Source organism: Ostrea edulis, chromosome 9 (genome assembly GCF_947568905.1).
Source record: "Ostrea edulis chromosome 9, xbOstEdul1.1, whole genome shotgun sequence".
Lineage (NCBI taxonomy): Eukaryota > Metazoa > Mollusca > Bivalvia > Ostreida > Ostreidae > Ostrea > Ostrea edulis.
In genome coordinates, this window is record NC_079172.1 from 52,532,338 (window position 1) to 52,550,309 (window position 17,972).

General features: G+C 34.3%; 1 protein-coding gene and 1 long non-coding RNA gene across 34 annotated transcripts in view; one reads left to right on the forward strand and one right to left on the reverse strand.

Moving 5' to 3' along the window:
• LOC125659156 (uncharacterized) overlaps positions 1 to 15,626 on the reverse strand; it is a 60,041-nt gene extending 44,415 nt beyond the window's left edge. The window contains exon 1 of the long non-coding RNA XR_008798642.1: positions 15,434 to 15,626. This is a non-coding gene — a long non-coding RNA (uncharacterized LOC125659156). The remainder of the gene's footprint in view (positions 1 to 15,433) is intronic.
• The window catches only part of LOC125659151 (nuclear hormone receptor HR96-like), a 124,674-nt gene that overhangs the window by 75,282 nt on the left and 31,420 nt on the right, over positions 1 to 17,972 (forward strand). For 28 of the 33 annotated variants that reach the window (XM_056149537.1, XM_048890733.2, XM_056149551.1 and 25 more), the window contains one exon: positions 2,911 to 2,948. In XM_056149537.1, the coding sequence (XP_056005512.1) occupies positions 2,911 to 2,948 (38 nt within the window). Of the gene's footprint in view, positions 1 to 2,910; positions 2,949 to 6,696; positions 6,796 to 15,630; positions 16,384 to 17,972 lie in introns of those variants that run through there. The other 5 variants (XM_056149547.1, XM_056149549.1, XM_048890732.2 and 2 more) reach the window with 2 other exon arrangements.

The following is a 17,972-nucleotide window of genomic DNA, read 5'->3' on the forward strand; positions in this document are numbered from 1 at the left end:
CAGTCTAGAGTGAGGCTTTGATGCCGAGTCAGACAGTAATCAAAATCTAGAGTGAGGCTCTGATGCCGAGTCAGACAGTGAAATCAGAGTCTAGAGTGAGGCTTTGATGCCGTGTCAGACAGTGAAATCAGAGTCTAGATCAGTGAGGCTTGGATGCTGAGTCAGACAGAGAAATCACAGTCTAGATCAGTGAGGCTTGGATGCTGAGTCAGACAGCGAAATCACAGTCTAGAGTGAGGCTTTGATTCTGAGTCCGACAGTGAAATCACAGTCTAGAGTGAGGCTTTGATGCCGAGTCAGACAGTGAAATCACAGTCTAGAGTGAGGCTTGGATGCCGAGTCGGACATTGAATCTTGCTCCCATGGTGGATTTTTCCTATCCCACATTTGAACTATTATACATGTATAAGGAAGGATTATTTTTTTCATTGTTTTAGGATGACGATTCCTTCATCAACTCATGATGGATCATTTTTTCTTATGACTTGAGAATTAAATTGATTGATTTAGAAAACTTTAGATGAAACAGAATATTTGTCATTTAATTCAGAAATGAATTCCACAGCAAGAAGTTCAAGCTCTTCTTTTCTTATTTGCCTTTGATATGTTTGTAAATACAAATTGTAATGATATATAGGCATTTCCTCATGGATGCACTGCAGTTGTAAACAGTGCATCTATGGAAGCAGAACTACTTGACATTTATAGTCCATCTATTTCAACGACTAGGAATTCAGACATAAATAAAAATTACAATGCAAATATAAGAAATGAATTTCATTTTTGAAAATACATAAAAGTATGAAGTGCGACACTTCATGTTTGTATACTGTTCATAAAGTGCTAAAATGTGCTTCATGAAAGATGTCGACATGAAGTGTTGCATTTCATACCCTTATGTATTTTCAAAAATTAAATTCATTTCGTAAAATATTGTTCCCAGAAAAATTGCTAAAATTGAAATATTAAGAATAATATCGGGATGTTGACATAGCTACTTGTACTGATGTTAAATTGACATAGCTACTTGTACTGATGTTAAATTGACATAGCTACTTGTACTGATGTTAAATTGACATAGCTACTTGTACTGATGTTAAATTGACATAGCTACTTGTACTGATGTTAAATTGACATAGCTACTTGTATGGATGTTAAATTGACATAGCTACTTGTACTGATGTTAAATTGACATAGCTACTTGTACTGATGTTAAATTGACATAGCTACTTGTATGGATGTTAAATTGACATAGCTACTTGTACTGATGTTAAATTGACATAGCTACTTGTACATGTTAAAATTTATGACATTGTGATGGATGGTACGTGTTACAGCTATGTACATATAGAATTGGCCCATCTTTCAATGTCCTTTTTACATAGCAGAATCCTATCCATTCTATCCTATTGAAAAATCTTTTATTTGAACTCGTATGCAAAAATCGAATTGGACAACCAGAATTTAAGTGCGAACCCAAGAATGGTTTACACTGTAAACTTTAGACCATAAACTTTAGGGGTGAGATCAAAAGTTCAATGTCTGACAAAAAACTAAATTCACGTAGTTTTTCACCAAGGACCCCCCCCCCCCCCCCCCCCCCCCCCCCCCCCCTTTAAAACTAAATAATATGATGAATGTTGAAACTAATCGATTAACAAGTAGTAAAAACATTCAATTTAAATAATATTGTATACCTTTTCTACTATCGAAAGAGTACATTAAAACTGTTCATTAAAACGTAATATTATGTGGTTTTTAACTGTTGCTTCTCTTTTTTCTTTTTTACTAAAGTGTAATCAATGTCTGATGACAGAAACTTGAGGGAGATTTTATCCCCCCTCCCCCTAACTATTTGAATTTAGATTTTTATCCGACATCGATCTTTTGATCTCGCCCCTTAAAGACTGCTCTTGAAAAAATATACTTCAGATTTGAAGAAGGCAATGCAAAATATTTATATTTCACTATATCTAACATAAGTTTAGAAAATATATGATATCATAATAATGTATAAGTTAGATAGTGTAAGACAGGAAAATCTCACGTGACTAGAATTTTAACCTTAATTAAGATAGTGTTACATTAAAGTGTGAAGACCTCGGATAAGTGATATGACCTAAGAGTTTCTTGTCAGTAGAGGGATTGATTGCAGGCAAAGTTTTTCCACTTATCAAAAAATCTAGAAAGAAAGAGGAATGCAGTAGTAGATTAAAAAGGTTTTAATGACAATTCATACAGAACATATTGATAATTGATAGTTAAAGTACGGTCACTTCATATAGAAACCAGAGGTACAAGTCAACCCAATTGAAGACAATATTCATTAGTCAAATGAAATCGGCACAATGTTTTGTCATAAATTGACAAGAATCTGCATATTAATTCAGTCAGGGAGTTTAAATTATTATGTGTTGTCATTCTGAAGTACACTTGACTTCCAAACAATTAAGCATGCAAAAGGCAGTAAACTTTATCAGGGGCCTTTGTTAACTAATAAATGAAGGATTAATGAAAATTAAAAGGCAGTTATTCAAGGGTGGTTAACTTGATAATATCTTCTTTTATTTCCTAATAAGCCCTCAAGTACATATTCAAATAAAGTTTGCTGCAAGGCATTTTGCAACTTGAGATATATCTTCTAGTGATTTCATACACTGTGCTCCGAGACAATGAGTTGCAATGACTTCACCATATGGAGTAAATCTGATTTTCTAATATCTAAGATTATTGTTTTAGTTTTTTAGATATTTTGGAAGATCTAACAGAATCTCTTTGGTGAAAAAAAATCTTAGCATGAAATGTTGCTATAAGTTCCATATGCAAAATGCATCTGAACATCTCATATCAATGACATTTTTATCTTCCAAATGCCTTGCTTTCCTAATATCTTTTTTTTTTTTTTTTCAGTATCTCTATGATGACTCGTCAGTGAAGATGGATCTCAGGTAAATGATCTTGTATGAATGAGAGAGAAGGGAGGTAAATACAATTTTGATATGCACAAAATGCCAATTCAAAGAATAGAGTTACCTTTCTTGAACAGTATATTAAATGCATGCATAGGTTTGATTATGTATTGCTTTTCAAAATTGACAGCCCCAATTTGGTACAATATAGTTGCAAGTATGGCATTGTGATGAATTACAAAAATACACAAGCATCTAACTGATAATCACTGTTCACAAGTTTCTGAAATTGAGGTTACACAGAGCTGTGAATCAAAATTAAGGATGCAATGAATTCATTGCCTAGTGTACCTTTATCTTTTAAGAAAGATGGAAAAATTACTTTGCTTTCAAATTTAGAAAACTTTAGCATTGCAATACATGTGTTGTAAGCAGATGGACTACAGCAGCACAAAGAAAACCCCTGTCTGCCCGTCATGCTCAGCACAAAAAGAACAGTATGGTTTACTCCACTCAAGAGTCCTGGCATAGGCTGTGAATGTGGGGCGTTGGGGCCAATCATTTGCATTATAGACCATATAAACTAATGTCTTATGTTACGATTATAAGGTGTGGCACGTAAAAGAACCTTCCAAGCTCCTGTATTACTAGGTGGACTTTACCAATGAAGCCTAATTTGTACAACTACCCACTGTCCATTTTCACTAACCGGAGATTTCTGACAAGTAAATCTTCTGTCAAATATGCATGTGGCCAGATATCAGGCTATGCAAAAGTTGAAATCATTTATGTCATTTGATATTTTAACCAACATGTGAAGTATCTGGGGTAAATGTTCTACTGTGTGTCAGAATTTTATAGAAATTAAATTAAGGTTTCACAGGTTGATGGAATGATCAATTTGCAAGATGAAAGACAGAGAGCAGATCGAAAGTCCTCAATATTGTTGCTTATCATAAATTGATCATTTATTGTTCATAACATTGTTTACATGAATATATAGTCTGGTAGCATCTCGAACATAGATTAAGTCCAATTATATTACTAGAAAAGAATCCCAGTTTTTAATAGCACAATAGGCCATGAGGAGAATAGCATGGCTAGCAAAAGTACTGCGCAATTGGTGCAGCCATGATAAGAGAGAAATAATCTTGAAATTGATGTCAAACAACTATCTAAGTGGTAGCTAGTCCATAAACTGAGGAAAATTCATCTCGGACAAAGTTCCTGGGATTACGACAGCCTCAGTTTATGTGGCTTTAAATAATAATCCCACGGATTACGAATTTGTAATTGTTTTTAATTATTAACTGGGTAGTCAATATAGGTTTGTCATGTAAAAAACAGTTGATGTGATTATTTTCATTAATAATTCATCAGCAAAGATCCCCTGTTTCCTAGAAATCTCTGACAATGTGTGGTGTAATTAACTGAAAAGATCGAATTACGTTCAACTTGCAGATTTAATTTACAATGCATGTGCATAATTTACAAATTAAAGGTGTGGACAAGTTAAAAAAGTCTGTGAAATGTTCTCTGTAAGGCTGAGCTTTATGCATCTTTGTAATGAAGTCAGACATGTGTTTTTTACAAGAACGTGTTTGTTGGTGACAAAGAACAACAGAAGAAAATGTGTTAAGTAGAGGTGATGAATATACATAACCTCTAATGAGACTAGCTGTGTGCGGACATACCGGAGTCGCACCGCGTGTAAACTGGTTTGTGGCCCGAACTGTCAGCACTGGTTCCTGGTGGTGTGTACAAGGGTCACCAATAGAGAAGTGTACAACTGCCTGTCGTGTGAGGATCCTTGTACCAAACGTGTCAGCTCAACTGTTTTTCTCGTACTTGTTTTTCTTCAAATGGTTCCACTTTTGTGTGACATCAAATATGATAAAGTTGCAAATTTATTTTGTTTTAATGGCTAGAAATTTGAATTGCAAAATTTCCTCATTTGATTTATGTTTTTGGATTTGTCAAGGAAATTCTCTGTACATTACACCTACAAAGAAAAAACTAAGCATCGACTAACTTTTATACATGCCTGTACATTTGTCAGATAGTATGTGGTAACCAGATACAGAGTGTCAGCCACATTTCCAATAATATTGAAGCAAAAAACCTTTTAACTGGATGTGAATATTTCAAAAATCTATATCAGATATTGGAAATTCTAATTCCTGCCAGCTGAGTCCCTTCAGGCTTGTATGTTATATATATACACGATTTTGAGAATCCGAGCAGACTTCAAAATGCAGAAATATTGATATGTCAGACAAATTTAAACTATAAGCCATGTGATGTAACAAGGGCTTTCATCCTGATATTCTCTCAGTTTCAATGTGTTAATGAATGGTATGGAGATTCAAATTTAAAATCAGTTGAAAGCATCAGGCCTAAGAATTATGTTGTAGATTTTTTTTACCCTGACATGTCAAGAGTGAAATTTAGATACTGCCTAAAATGACATTGAATAGATACGTATCGGCTAAGATTGGTCATATAGGGGAAAAAGAGGGATGAAAATTCTTTCAGTTTCATTTTTTAACTGTCTCACATGGGTAAAGTCGATCTCACACTGGTGATAATGTGAGAAAATAAAAATCTTTAGTAAATGTTGCAAAAATGAATTGAGTGCTTTGTACTTTTCAAGTACTCAGTCACTGAGAGCAAAACGGCTGTTGATACCAGAAGGTGGGGCAGTAACACAGAAAACGAGATTACATCAGCAGAGACAAAGATATATAGTGAATGTTTAAGATGGTTGCTGTTGCAATATGTAATGACATTTGGTGATAGATGCGTTTTATATTGCATCAGCATAACAGGAACTCGTGGAATGTTGATTGAATCACTGCATGACTTACAAAGTGAGATAAGATTAGAGCAGAAAAAGACAAATTCAACTACACATTGTTTTATATACATTCTACCAAAAGCCAGAAGGGCTTGATGGTCAATGTTCCACAATAATTTTCAAGAAATTGAAAAAAAAATTAGCCAAGTGAAATCAGACTGGGTGACTCCTCCAAGGGTTTACTAATCTAGACTGTTCTAGTTGATGGTAGAGGAGGATCCAGGACCTATCTAAAGTTAGTAGTGGGTGCAAGATGATTAGGAAGGGGGTCAGGGATCCACCTCAAGGCCCCAGTGGGTCCAGGGCAAAGCCATTCATTTTTTAAAAATTAAGGGGGGGGGGTATTTATTTCAGTGTACAGTTGAACCATGAGGTCATTCAATGATAAATAACAAAGCAATAAATCTTTACAGGCTCACTTCACCTACCACTGACTAATTAGGAAACAATGTAATTCCTTTTTATTGATCAGCTTTTTTGATAGCTCATCATATTCATTGTATTCATACATGTATTGACGAGGAAAAAAACTTGACATGTAAACATTTCAAAATCTCACCTTATAATAAGTATTGGGACTAGTGACTTAACTTTTCAATTCTTTCAATTTGGGTGTTTAATTTAGGTGTAGTCAGTCTTCTTTTATAATAAATTACAAAATACGAGATAAAAACCCATATACTGGTAACGCTTTTATCAAATTACATATGATTCAGAATGATGAAATTATAGAAATGGAGGGAGTAAGCAGATGATGGTAGGGCTTAATATATATGTAATCAAATTAGCTCCAAACCCAGATTGTGTGATGTCTGCTTCCACACACCGCATAAAAGTCTGATTATCTGTCCAAACCAAGTTTATTTGACCATATTACCTACCCACAGGGCTACCACAGAGGAACAAATTTGTCCATATTTGTGAATTGTAGGAACATTCTCAATAACACAGAGCATCAATACAGACAGATTCATTCTGACTAATGGAAGCATGGACCTACAATCGCAGAGCCTCATCTGCATCCAAAAGGTTAGGCTTTTACTTGGAAAAGAAAACCCTTGTGGGCGGACAGTATAATTAAGTTAATAAAAATCAATTTAACTGACTTTTTGGTATAGGTCAGGTTCCAAGTACAACTGTCAATGGTCAGTATTTCATATGGAACAGAAAGAAAGTTGGGGGGGGGGTGTTAGCTCTTTGAGTGCAAGTTTTTAGCCTACCTAGCCATTCGTCATCTGTTAATAGTAGCAGATTTGGTGAAAACATTTATGTTTTCCTCCAGAGTGCTGCATGGTCATGCAGTCACATGATCCTCTAATATGGTTCTGCAGGAGTGCTGTTAATTTTCAGAGTGTTCTAAATACCTATATGGCTCCCATGGCTTAATGTTAGCAGAAACCAGTTTAGTTCCTTCTCCAAAATGGCTTCAAACCCAGGAGTAGGACATCATTTTTGGTACAGTTGTACTTCTAGTCATCTTTTAGAAGTCTAGTTATTCAATTTACAAAGTATTGCAAAATTCTGTTGGACTTATGTGCCTTTTGAATTGCTGATTGACTTCATATTGAGAACAGCTGCATGCCATAAGTCTTTTTACCAGGTGTGAATGCTCTAGTAGTCCCGCAGAAGTGTAACAGTTGCTACTCTCCTGAATGATCCAAATTCCAATATGGCTGCCATGGGTTTTAATTGGCTGAGACCCAATTGACTTTAGTTCCAGAACATGTTCATGTCAAGAAACTTCATAATTATTGTTGCTCCTGTAGTAACTTTTGAAGGGATGTGAATTAGCTTTTATAGTTACCATGGGTTTATACTGCATGGTTGAAACAAAATTTTTGTTTTATACAGAAGTAGTGCATGCCAAACCATCTTTTCAGTTAACATACCGGTATAGTACTATTATAAATTACAAGGTATTCGAGCCGGGTAAGTGATTCAGGCCGTTGAAAGCTTCTTGATTAAGATCCCCACAGGTAATGGAGATTTACAAGAAGAAAGTTAGATATTCTGGAGAATATTGAAATTCATTAGGACTTGAGTTATAATCTGTTTTCATTCTAATGCATGGTCCTTCATATTGTGGTACTCGGATCTTTTGGATTATTTGCTAGTTTTTGAAAACTGAGAGAAATGTTCTAGATTTTCTCCCCAATATTGTAATTCAATTGTAGAAATACAATTCCATGGCAAGTAAACATTTTCACCTACATTCCTTGAACCATGATAACAGATACCTTCAAACAATTTCAAAATGCATCAATGTTTTGACAGATTCATCTAACTATTTGGACAACACCACACACTTGATATGCAAATTTACCATCAATTATTTTAGTTTCAATGTTTAAAGGGTTCAGTACATTGACCTCAGCAGCAAGATGCTCTAAGTTTTCTAAATGTTGTCTGCAGGCTCTTGTAGAATGATATTTGCTAAAGAAGGGTTGCCTTGGCAACAAAAGAAAATATGTCGGTCATGAATAAGGCAGGTACAGTGCAATAATGTCAAAGAATTTAAGGTAACTCCATATACACGTAACAGCTAGAGTACCCTATCGTAGATTTTAGAATTTATCACAATAAAAAATTAAGTTGTAAGATTTAAAAGGAGAAATATATACCAATAGATATTTTCATATGATTTTAATAATTTATAGAAAGGAAACATTTTTTAAAAAACATGGTCTTCAGATGTTATGTGTGTGCATGAACATGCGTTTGTATATGTGAGTGAGTGATTTTTGCAGCATATTAAAGTGATTTTGCAATGAATCACTGAAAAAGTATATCCCCTGGTAAAATATTTTAAGGTTATATCACAATACAAAAAATTCAAGCGACTTCTTAATAGCAATACTTTTTCAAATTTGTGTCAAAAAGATTTTTAACGTAGATATTTTAAAAGATTCTGGGTGGTTTTAATCGAGACTATCAGTCAAACTGGTGAGAACTCTGAATTAATTTACTAAAGAGCATTACGCTTGTATGAGCATTTGATAAACCTTACAGTGTAAAAGTTTATCGTTTCATTTCTTGTGTTTGGGCGTTTACATTTATATGGAATTAGTGATAAATTTCAGGCGATTAGGGCAATGCATACTCTTAGGACAAGTCTTCAACTGATTCTAAAATGTTGATAATAATATTGAAACTTTAAGATTAGAATTTCAATCAAAATTGAAAAAGATAAAAACTTCAAAAAATTGGAAGTTTTTGTTTATAAAGAGAACATTAATATCTACATTTTTAAAAATGAATTTTTAAGTATGCATGTTGAGTTTGTTTTGTATTATTAATATTTTTATATTGATACTTTATCATGATCACCAGCTCACCATTTATTTTTATCAAAATCCAAAATATGAAAAAAATACACCATTAGTGATCTTTGAAATGTGTATATGTATGTTTAAATCAGTATTGCAGACATAACAGTGGAGGATATGGGCCATGTCAGTTACTCCCACCAACCAGAAACTTCTTAACCCCCCCACCCCTCCCCACCAATCAAAAAGATATTGTCACACCCACCAACCAGAAACATCTTGTAACTCCCACCAGTAAAAAAGATATTGTTACACCCACCAACCAGAAACACCTTATTTTACCCAACCCCCAACCAGAAACACATTGCCCCCCCCCCCCCCCCCCCCCCCCCCCCCCCCCCCCCCCACTAACACACTAACATGAGAAACACCTTATTTTACCCCCCCCCCCCCCAACCAGAAACACATTGCCCCCACTAACCAGAAACACCTTATGACCCCTCCAGTTTGTCAACCATCCAGTTCTGGTGGCATATCATTCATTGCAGAAATTTTTGCCTGTGTACTGAATAAACTGTTTTTTGACAGGTTATGTGGAGCTTTTCCATTTGTATTATGCATTCAGATGATGCATAAACATTTGTGTTCAAGAGATAAATGCTGATGATGTACATATTATGTGTGTCTGTAGTTTGTCAACCATAGGGGAAAAATACCTTCAAGTTGATGAAGTGCATTTGTCCTATAGATTAGATTTTGGAAAGATTCAATGTTAGATGAAAGAAAGAACTTTACAGGCTCATGCAGGATATAGATAATATATTTTGTCATTAAAAAGGAGGTAGCAGCATCTTTTGTACTAATGTTCAAGTGCATCAGGGTGTGTGCATATACTTTAAGTGGAGGAAATATGTCTCTGTACAAAGCAATATACTAGACTGAAAGACAAATCTAAGAGACTGCCTATGAAATGGCATAAAGTAAGACAAACAATGACTGCCCATGAAATGACATAAAATAAGACAAACAGTGACTGCCCATGAAATGATGTAAAGTAACACAAACAGTGAATGCATGCCCATGAAATGACATAAAGTAAGACAAACAGTGACTGCCCATGAAATGACATAAAGTAAGACAAACAGTGACTGCCCATGAAATGACATAAAGTAAGACAAACAGTGACTGCCCATGAAATGACATAAAGTAAGACAAACAATGACTGCATGCCCATGAAATGACATAAAGTAAGACAAACAGTGACTGCCCATGAAATGACATAAAGTAAGACAAACAGTGACTGCCCATGAAATGACATAAAGTAAGACAAACAGTGACTGCCCATGAAATGACATAAAGTAAGACAAACAGAGACTGTCCATGAAATGACATAAAGTAAGACAAACAGTGACTGCCCATGAAATGACATAAAGTAAGACAGAGACTGCCCATGAAATGACATAAAGTAAGACAAACAGTGACTGCCCATGAAATGACATAAAGTAAGACAAACAGAGACTGTCCATGAAATGGCATAAAGTAAGACAAACAGTGACTGCCCATGAAATGACACAAAGTAAGACAAACAGTGACTGCCCATGAAATGACATAAAGTAAGACAAACAGTGACTGCCCATGAAATGACATAAAGTAAGACAAACAATGACTGCCCGTGAAATGACATAAAGTAAGACAAACAGTGACTGCCCATGAATTGACATAAAGTAAGACAAACAGAGACTGCCCATGAAATGGCATTGAATAGATACGCATTAAGTTTCACTTTCATCACTGTTGAATTATTCTAACAAGAATTGTAAAACTTGCATCTCATAATAAACTGAATAAATTCTTATATACTCAGTTGAATATCGGAAGATGCATTAAGGTAGAAGTGAAAATGGCAATTATCTTTACATGCTTCACTGTTCAGAATACTGAGGTTGTTCCTAACACTGTAATAGAACTGGAGGCTGAGGAGAAGAATGATTGGAGTTGTTAAAAGTGATTATAAAGGCATCTTTGTTTGCAGATGATTGTTGACTTGTTTTGAATATATTGATATAAAGCATTACAATTGAAATTTTGAAACTGAATATGGTCCCTGCAATGTATAGACTTATGAAATTCTTTTTCCTATAAAGTTTATTTTTATTCCATTTAATTTATTTTATTATGCATAAACTGTTGACTATTCATGCAGAATATTATGCAAATGACTTGACTTGGGGTCTTTAAGAGACCTGTATTGCTGTGCAATACTTACAGAATGTGTGTTCATATAACTTTCGCCTTTTACGATACTTCATCTGATCGATTTGCAAGATTCAGGTCAAAAATGCAACCTCTGTCTTGATCAAATATTTGTATTGAATGCCTAATGTTAATAGCAGAAGTGTTCACATCTTCATACTTGTAATCTTCCAAGTGTTTTGATAATATGAGAATGCATGAAATTTAAGAGAGGCAACTGAGGTCATATAGTATATATTGTCATGGCTGCAGTTCAAGAAGAGCTATTTTTATTTTGACTGTATAATGCATCCTACACCCAGGCAGATTTTGATTTTGAGGAGATTAAAAATTGTTGACTGAAGAGACATATAATTTCAGATGACCTTTATGACCTCTTGATATTGTATAGTGCACCTTATGAGAAGCAACAGGTTTGATAATATGACCTGGCCAAATCTTGGATTGGTTTATCTCTTAATATATCCGGGTTTGTGGTGTATGTGGGAAACAACAGCTGGGGTTACTTCCCTTTATTCAATCAAAGAGTTTATGAGAAACAACATAAATGTATTATCTTCCCTTTCAGATGCACAACAGGAAGTAACTTTTCCTGCATGCTAAATAGAAAATATCTTAACATGTTATTCGTCAATTTAGTCTGTCTAGACAAAGAGAGAGGAGAAAAAGGATTTGACTCTTAACTTGCCTCAAAAGATGAATCGCTACAAGTATGTTCTTTATGAATGTTGGTAGCAACTTGCTTCAGGGCACATGATATTCAGTGGTAGTGGATTCTGTATATCATTATATAAATACTTGGTTTGTTGGAAAAAACTAAAAAGCATATAAATCATAAGGTATCCACAGAAGGGAGGTAATACCCTATCATGAATAAGAGGGAGGGTTTAAAGGATATGCTAAAATTATAGGGGCATGCAGGGCTCAAAATGATATTCAGAGGCCAATGCAGTGCATTACAATATCAGTCTGCATCAAAATTATCATTGTATTGATAAGCAGTGCAACATGTTACTAAGGTTTATACTAAACAAAAACATCCAGAAAAATGTAATTTTGACAAAGAAGTGTCAAAGATAAGCACTTTATTTTTAGATCGAGACATAATTGTGCAATATTGTGATTATTCATCAAGGACTGGAATTATTCAACAGGATTGCATTTTGATAAATTCATTCACACTACCTTATAAATTAAATCTGTAATAAAATTAATTCATTCATTAAATCTAGTCCACTGGTGAGATCACAAAGATTGTAATGTATGTCAAAAAATACCTGTGCACTTTTTAGAATGACTTTAATTGGGCTTAATGAGTACTTTGAGCCTGTGGATTAAAGTGCGGATATGTTGGATGATGAAAGAACAAAAATCAAATGCACTTATAACTAATTGATGAAATATTGAAAGTCCTACATCTAGTTATCTGAATCAGTTTATTGGTGAGCAGTTTCCTCTATAACTACACAATCCAAGGCTTTAGAATTTATTGCTGTATTTGTGGAAAAGGTCGTAGCCCACAATCCTATCCTGTAAAAGTACTCTAGGTAGATCTTTCCCTCAGATCTCTCCAGTTTTGTACTTTTCTTCATTTTTTGTGCACTTACACAAATGACTTGTCAGTCATCAGTTTAGCTGGAGGACCTGTTTTTATGTGTTTCTTTTTTAACCTCTGTGGTCAGGATTGGTGTATGGCTTATTTTTTTCCTCATTGGCCTGCAATAAATGCACGCAAGTATCAATGAGGTGAAATCTTTTAAGATTTTACAGGTTTATTTTTTTTAAATTATATCATTAAGTCACAGATTTTTCTTAGTATATCATAGGTATAATATATGGAGATGTCAGTGAGTAAGTCAGATAATGTTTTGAATATACCTATAGTTTAGAAAGTCACTCTACTGCAGTCAACTAATATCCCAAACACTACCAAAGGAGGACAGTCACCTACCTCTGCTTGTACTGATTGATGGTTTGTTGTTTTCAGTGAAATTGACAAACAGAAGGTGTTTGCTTTTGGCAATTCAGATCAATGTCAGATACTGATACACATTATTCACTGAGAGGAAAGAAATCCAGACTTTATTTCTCACTTTGAAATGCAGCAATGTAATGGAGATTTAAGTTTTCATCACAGTTTGTTATATTGTATCCATATATCAAATTAAAAATCTTCTGTCATTATAGACATTCAAATTTTCTGGAAATGAAAGTCAAAATAATTTTTTCTAGATATGTTAACTTGAAATATTTTCTTTAAATATCAGTGCCATTTTTTGTTTTTCTCCATATATGATATAGCATACTTATTGAAACAACAATTATAGACTATGATAACTGAAAATAGAAGTAAGGTAATTTCAATTTGCATTGCCATCCAATGATGTTTTCATAAACAGTTTCAGGAATTGTGTCTTAAGCATCTAAGATATAGTGTTCTATTTCATGGAAATTTGGCCATTATTGCGATACAATTTTCATTGTTTCCTTCTATACGTACACAACATTGGAGGTATTGTGTCTTTAGCATCTAGAAAAATTGTTCTATTTCTTAGAAATTTGTGCATTGTTTTGATATAATTTTCATAGTTTCATTGATTTAGAAGCTCATACATGTATATGTATACACCATTGGAGTCAGTAGACCACAGGTTGTTCATGAAATGGGGAATATATTAAGATTAATTGACGGACATATTGCAGAAGGTTAAAAACTAAGCTATAGCTAGAACATGTGGATGAATTCAAACTATAGTTTGACTTAAGTGGAAACCTTAAAGAAAGATGCAACGTTTGTTTAAAAAATATATGATACAACATAACATGGTCAACTTGAGCAGAGATTAGCAATCTCCCCTATATTTAGTCTCGTATTATCTTGCAGCACACAGTACTAAGGAAAAAATGCATGCACACACTGATTTAAGTAGCATTATACCATCTTAATAACCAAAAATATCAAGTCCAAACCTTCCAAAAATTCAAAGTTATGATTTCTCATAATATCATACTTCAAAGTAAAAGTAAGTTTTATTAGGCGACACATGACTCAAACTCTGCCAAATCGGCAAGATTTCTTAAGTTTGAATTTCAATTTATGATAGCTTAGGAATGAGATTAAACTTTAACATCAATTTATCAAACCAATGAATAGAAAATAGAATTTATAGGTGAGACCATCACATATTCTAAGTGGTAATTAAAAATGTTACTGAAGAAATTCAACTGCAGCTTGAATCTCCATTACACGAGTTTCTCACAGGTTCAAGTGATTGTTTTAATTGATCTTGAATATTAATTGTTGCCTTTGCCTGATCAAAGCGGAAGTTTTTGAGGAACATGAATATATTAAAATTTTGTTGTGTTTGTCCTACATGTAATGACATATGGGATAAAAATAAAAGCCATATGATATTTGAGTGGGACTTAAAAGAGTTGTATGAATCTGAATGATTATAAATCAGATGTCAAATCAACTTCAGATGCACACTTCTCCTTCCCCACGTCTCAAAACTATTTTACAGACATGTAGTATTCTGAATGCCTTACCATTAAGTCATTCTCAGCAACCATATTATATCAACTCTCTTGTGTACATACATGTAGCTCAGTACTCCAGACTCGGGAACAAACTTTCCCACTGTCGGATCTGTCATTACTACAGTACTCTGATTAGCATACAGTTAAACTTTGATCAGTAACATTACGAAATTAAAATCTTGGTATACATAGATGTATTCTTTTTGGTAAATTATTAAATTTTAAGGTATATATGCAGTTCCCGGAGGTTTTGATGCCATTTTGGCATCATTTGACATTTTTGTTCAATAAGCAACATTTCACAAGCATTGAATATATGGAAGGTTATGGGCCATCTTTTTTTAATTAGGAAATTTTGACATAAATATTACATAACATTTGATATTTGACTCTGATTTGCCCGCACTGTGTTTTCCCATTTAACCATTATAAGGGGAGATGAGGTCATGCCAACACAAAATGGCAAATATGTGTACAATAACATGCCACAGTGACTTTTTTAATATGTAATCAACCAATGTCTATTGACCCCCCAGGGCCGAGAGACTCTGGATACCAGCCAGAATAGGTCAAAATAATAGCACAAAAAAGGAAATGCATCTACATACCTTAAGTTAATGCAAGGGATCTGCTCTTCATGACATCCTGCAGACAAGGTGATTTTTATTCGTGCAAAAAAAATAATAAATTTGCTGCATGGCATTAGGGAATTGGGGAAAAAGGCTGTTGATAAAAATTCCTAATCTTTCACATCTTCCTGAAGATTAGATTGATAGAGGAAAAAAATTATAATGGATATGTATGTAAATTGCCTTACTTTGCTGTCCTAACATGGCCTTAGGGGTGGGGCATAGTCAGGAAAGCAGGTATCTGATTGGCTAGGAAGGAAATTTGCACTGGATGAACTGTGCGACACAGTTTGTTTACTAAACCAGTTGATCGAGTGCTTTTGCTGGCTTAGTGTTGTATTGAGTGCAGTACATACGGCAGTGTTATTCTGTAACATTTAAATCTACTAGCTCCGCAATAACACACGCGTGGGTTGTTGTGAACCACTTTATTGAACAATTCACTAATACTTTACTCATATTCTTGGACTGGTCAGCTGTACATGAAGTGGTTACTACAAACTCCTGCTTGTGGTGAGACAGATTTTATGAATGGATATAAAATACATGGACAAATTTTTATTGGATTTTGAGTACGAATCAGAAAATTCTTGAGAGACTGTTAAAAAAGCAAGATCAAATTGTATGCTCATACAATATTTGTGGAGTGGTTTATAGTTTTTCATTTGTTGTGTAAGACGTAACTAGATAACTGCCAAGCTGTATATCGACACAATGTTTTCCGAGTATAATGGCCACCATGTCCCCCCTCATTATGGGGGACCCCATGGACCCCCTCCATCCCACCATCATGGGGGACATATGCCCCCTTCTGGACATCACCACCCTATGGCAGGACCTCCTCAGTCCTATAGTCCCTACATGAGACCCAGGATGGACCCAACTAGTGATGTATTCACCTGCCTATTTGGAGATCTGTTTGTTAAATGGTGAGTGGAATTAAAGCCCAATTTTTTATGTAAATCACAGTGGAAAAGGACCAGTACATACCTATATGTCTTAATGTTCAATGAATTGAGTCTTAAGTTGGTGATGTTTTAGTTAATGGAGTGATTGTTGACAGACACATGGAGAAAAAGTGCTGTCACTTTAATTTGATATACTACTAGGGAATTTTGATGGCATTCTGAAACTTTGGGGGAATATTTATCAAATTTAATTACAAAAACAAACAGATCAAATTCACATACAAAAAAGGTAATCATTTCTTTTTTGAATTCCTTCAAGAGCAGTGGAAAGAAGAGACAAGCAATAATTGAATTGATGATATCGGTTATCTTGGGCCTTATACACATGAAATGAAGGAATTCTTTAACTTTGGACACTTTTATGATTATCCAGTTCTGATAGTGTACTTCTCTTAAAGTTATAAGCTGTAATTGTTCGTCAGCTGGCTAGATGAAATTAAAACTTAAGAGACTCGGAAGCATCTAATACAAATATATATACAAACCCCAGAGGATGAAAAAAAAATGTTTTTTGCCAAATTAGAAACTGAATCAAATAGATGTCAATATATTCATTTTGTTGGTACATGCTTGATCAAAAACTAACTTGACTTATATACTTGAATACAGTGACATTTAATTGAAATTCAGGCCAATATTTTAGATTTTAAATTGAAAAGCTGGTTTGTAATTGGCATACAATTTGTGCTTTCAATACAAAGTGAGGAATTTAAAAACAAATGTTAGTCATACAGAATGCAAATGACTCAAAAAATATCTTATCCATCCTACATATTACAGCTTATTGCACACGCGCACACTCAGAAATATATGTGTCAGTGTTTGTGTCAATTTCTGCGATGTTAAAATGGCTCCAGAGTGAGACAGCCGGACAAGAAGCACTTACTGATAAACCACGGTGTTTTCCTGCATACTAATGTTAGTACATTAGTCCTTTGTCTTATGATGTTTTTCCCTGGAGAAGTTGGTGGTCTGCAATTTCCGCTCCTGGTGGTTTGAAGGATACAACTATAGCTCCTTCCCGATATAGTATTCAGTAAATTTTGGGTTTTTTTCCAGTTACATGCAATAGCACCAATATCCATTCGTGTAAATCATTTTCATGTAGTAAAAATATTTATTTCAAAAATGACTGAAAAAACCTGTAGAAAGAAGAAAATGTCACACTACAATTTTGTTCATACACAAAACAGCTGTTAGTGGTAAAATGATTGAGCTCAATTTTAATAACATTTTTGGCCCACCCTAATAGCTAAACATTAACATTACCTTAAATGTACTGTTACAAACCATAATCATTTAAACATCTTTAACGAAATGAAAGTGATAGAATTTTAGCTCCCCTACATATGTTTCCGTGTAATTTATGACTGTAAGACTATGTAAGCAGTCTGATAGAGGGTTTAAAACACAACGAATTGATGTGTCTTTGGGCATGTTTATGACTCTTGGTGATGTTTTTAAAGACATCTGATCTTGTACGTCTTTGTTTCAGTGAAAACGTAAACAACTCAATATTTATGCTTCATTTCGTGTTGCATGTAGCTGGC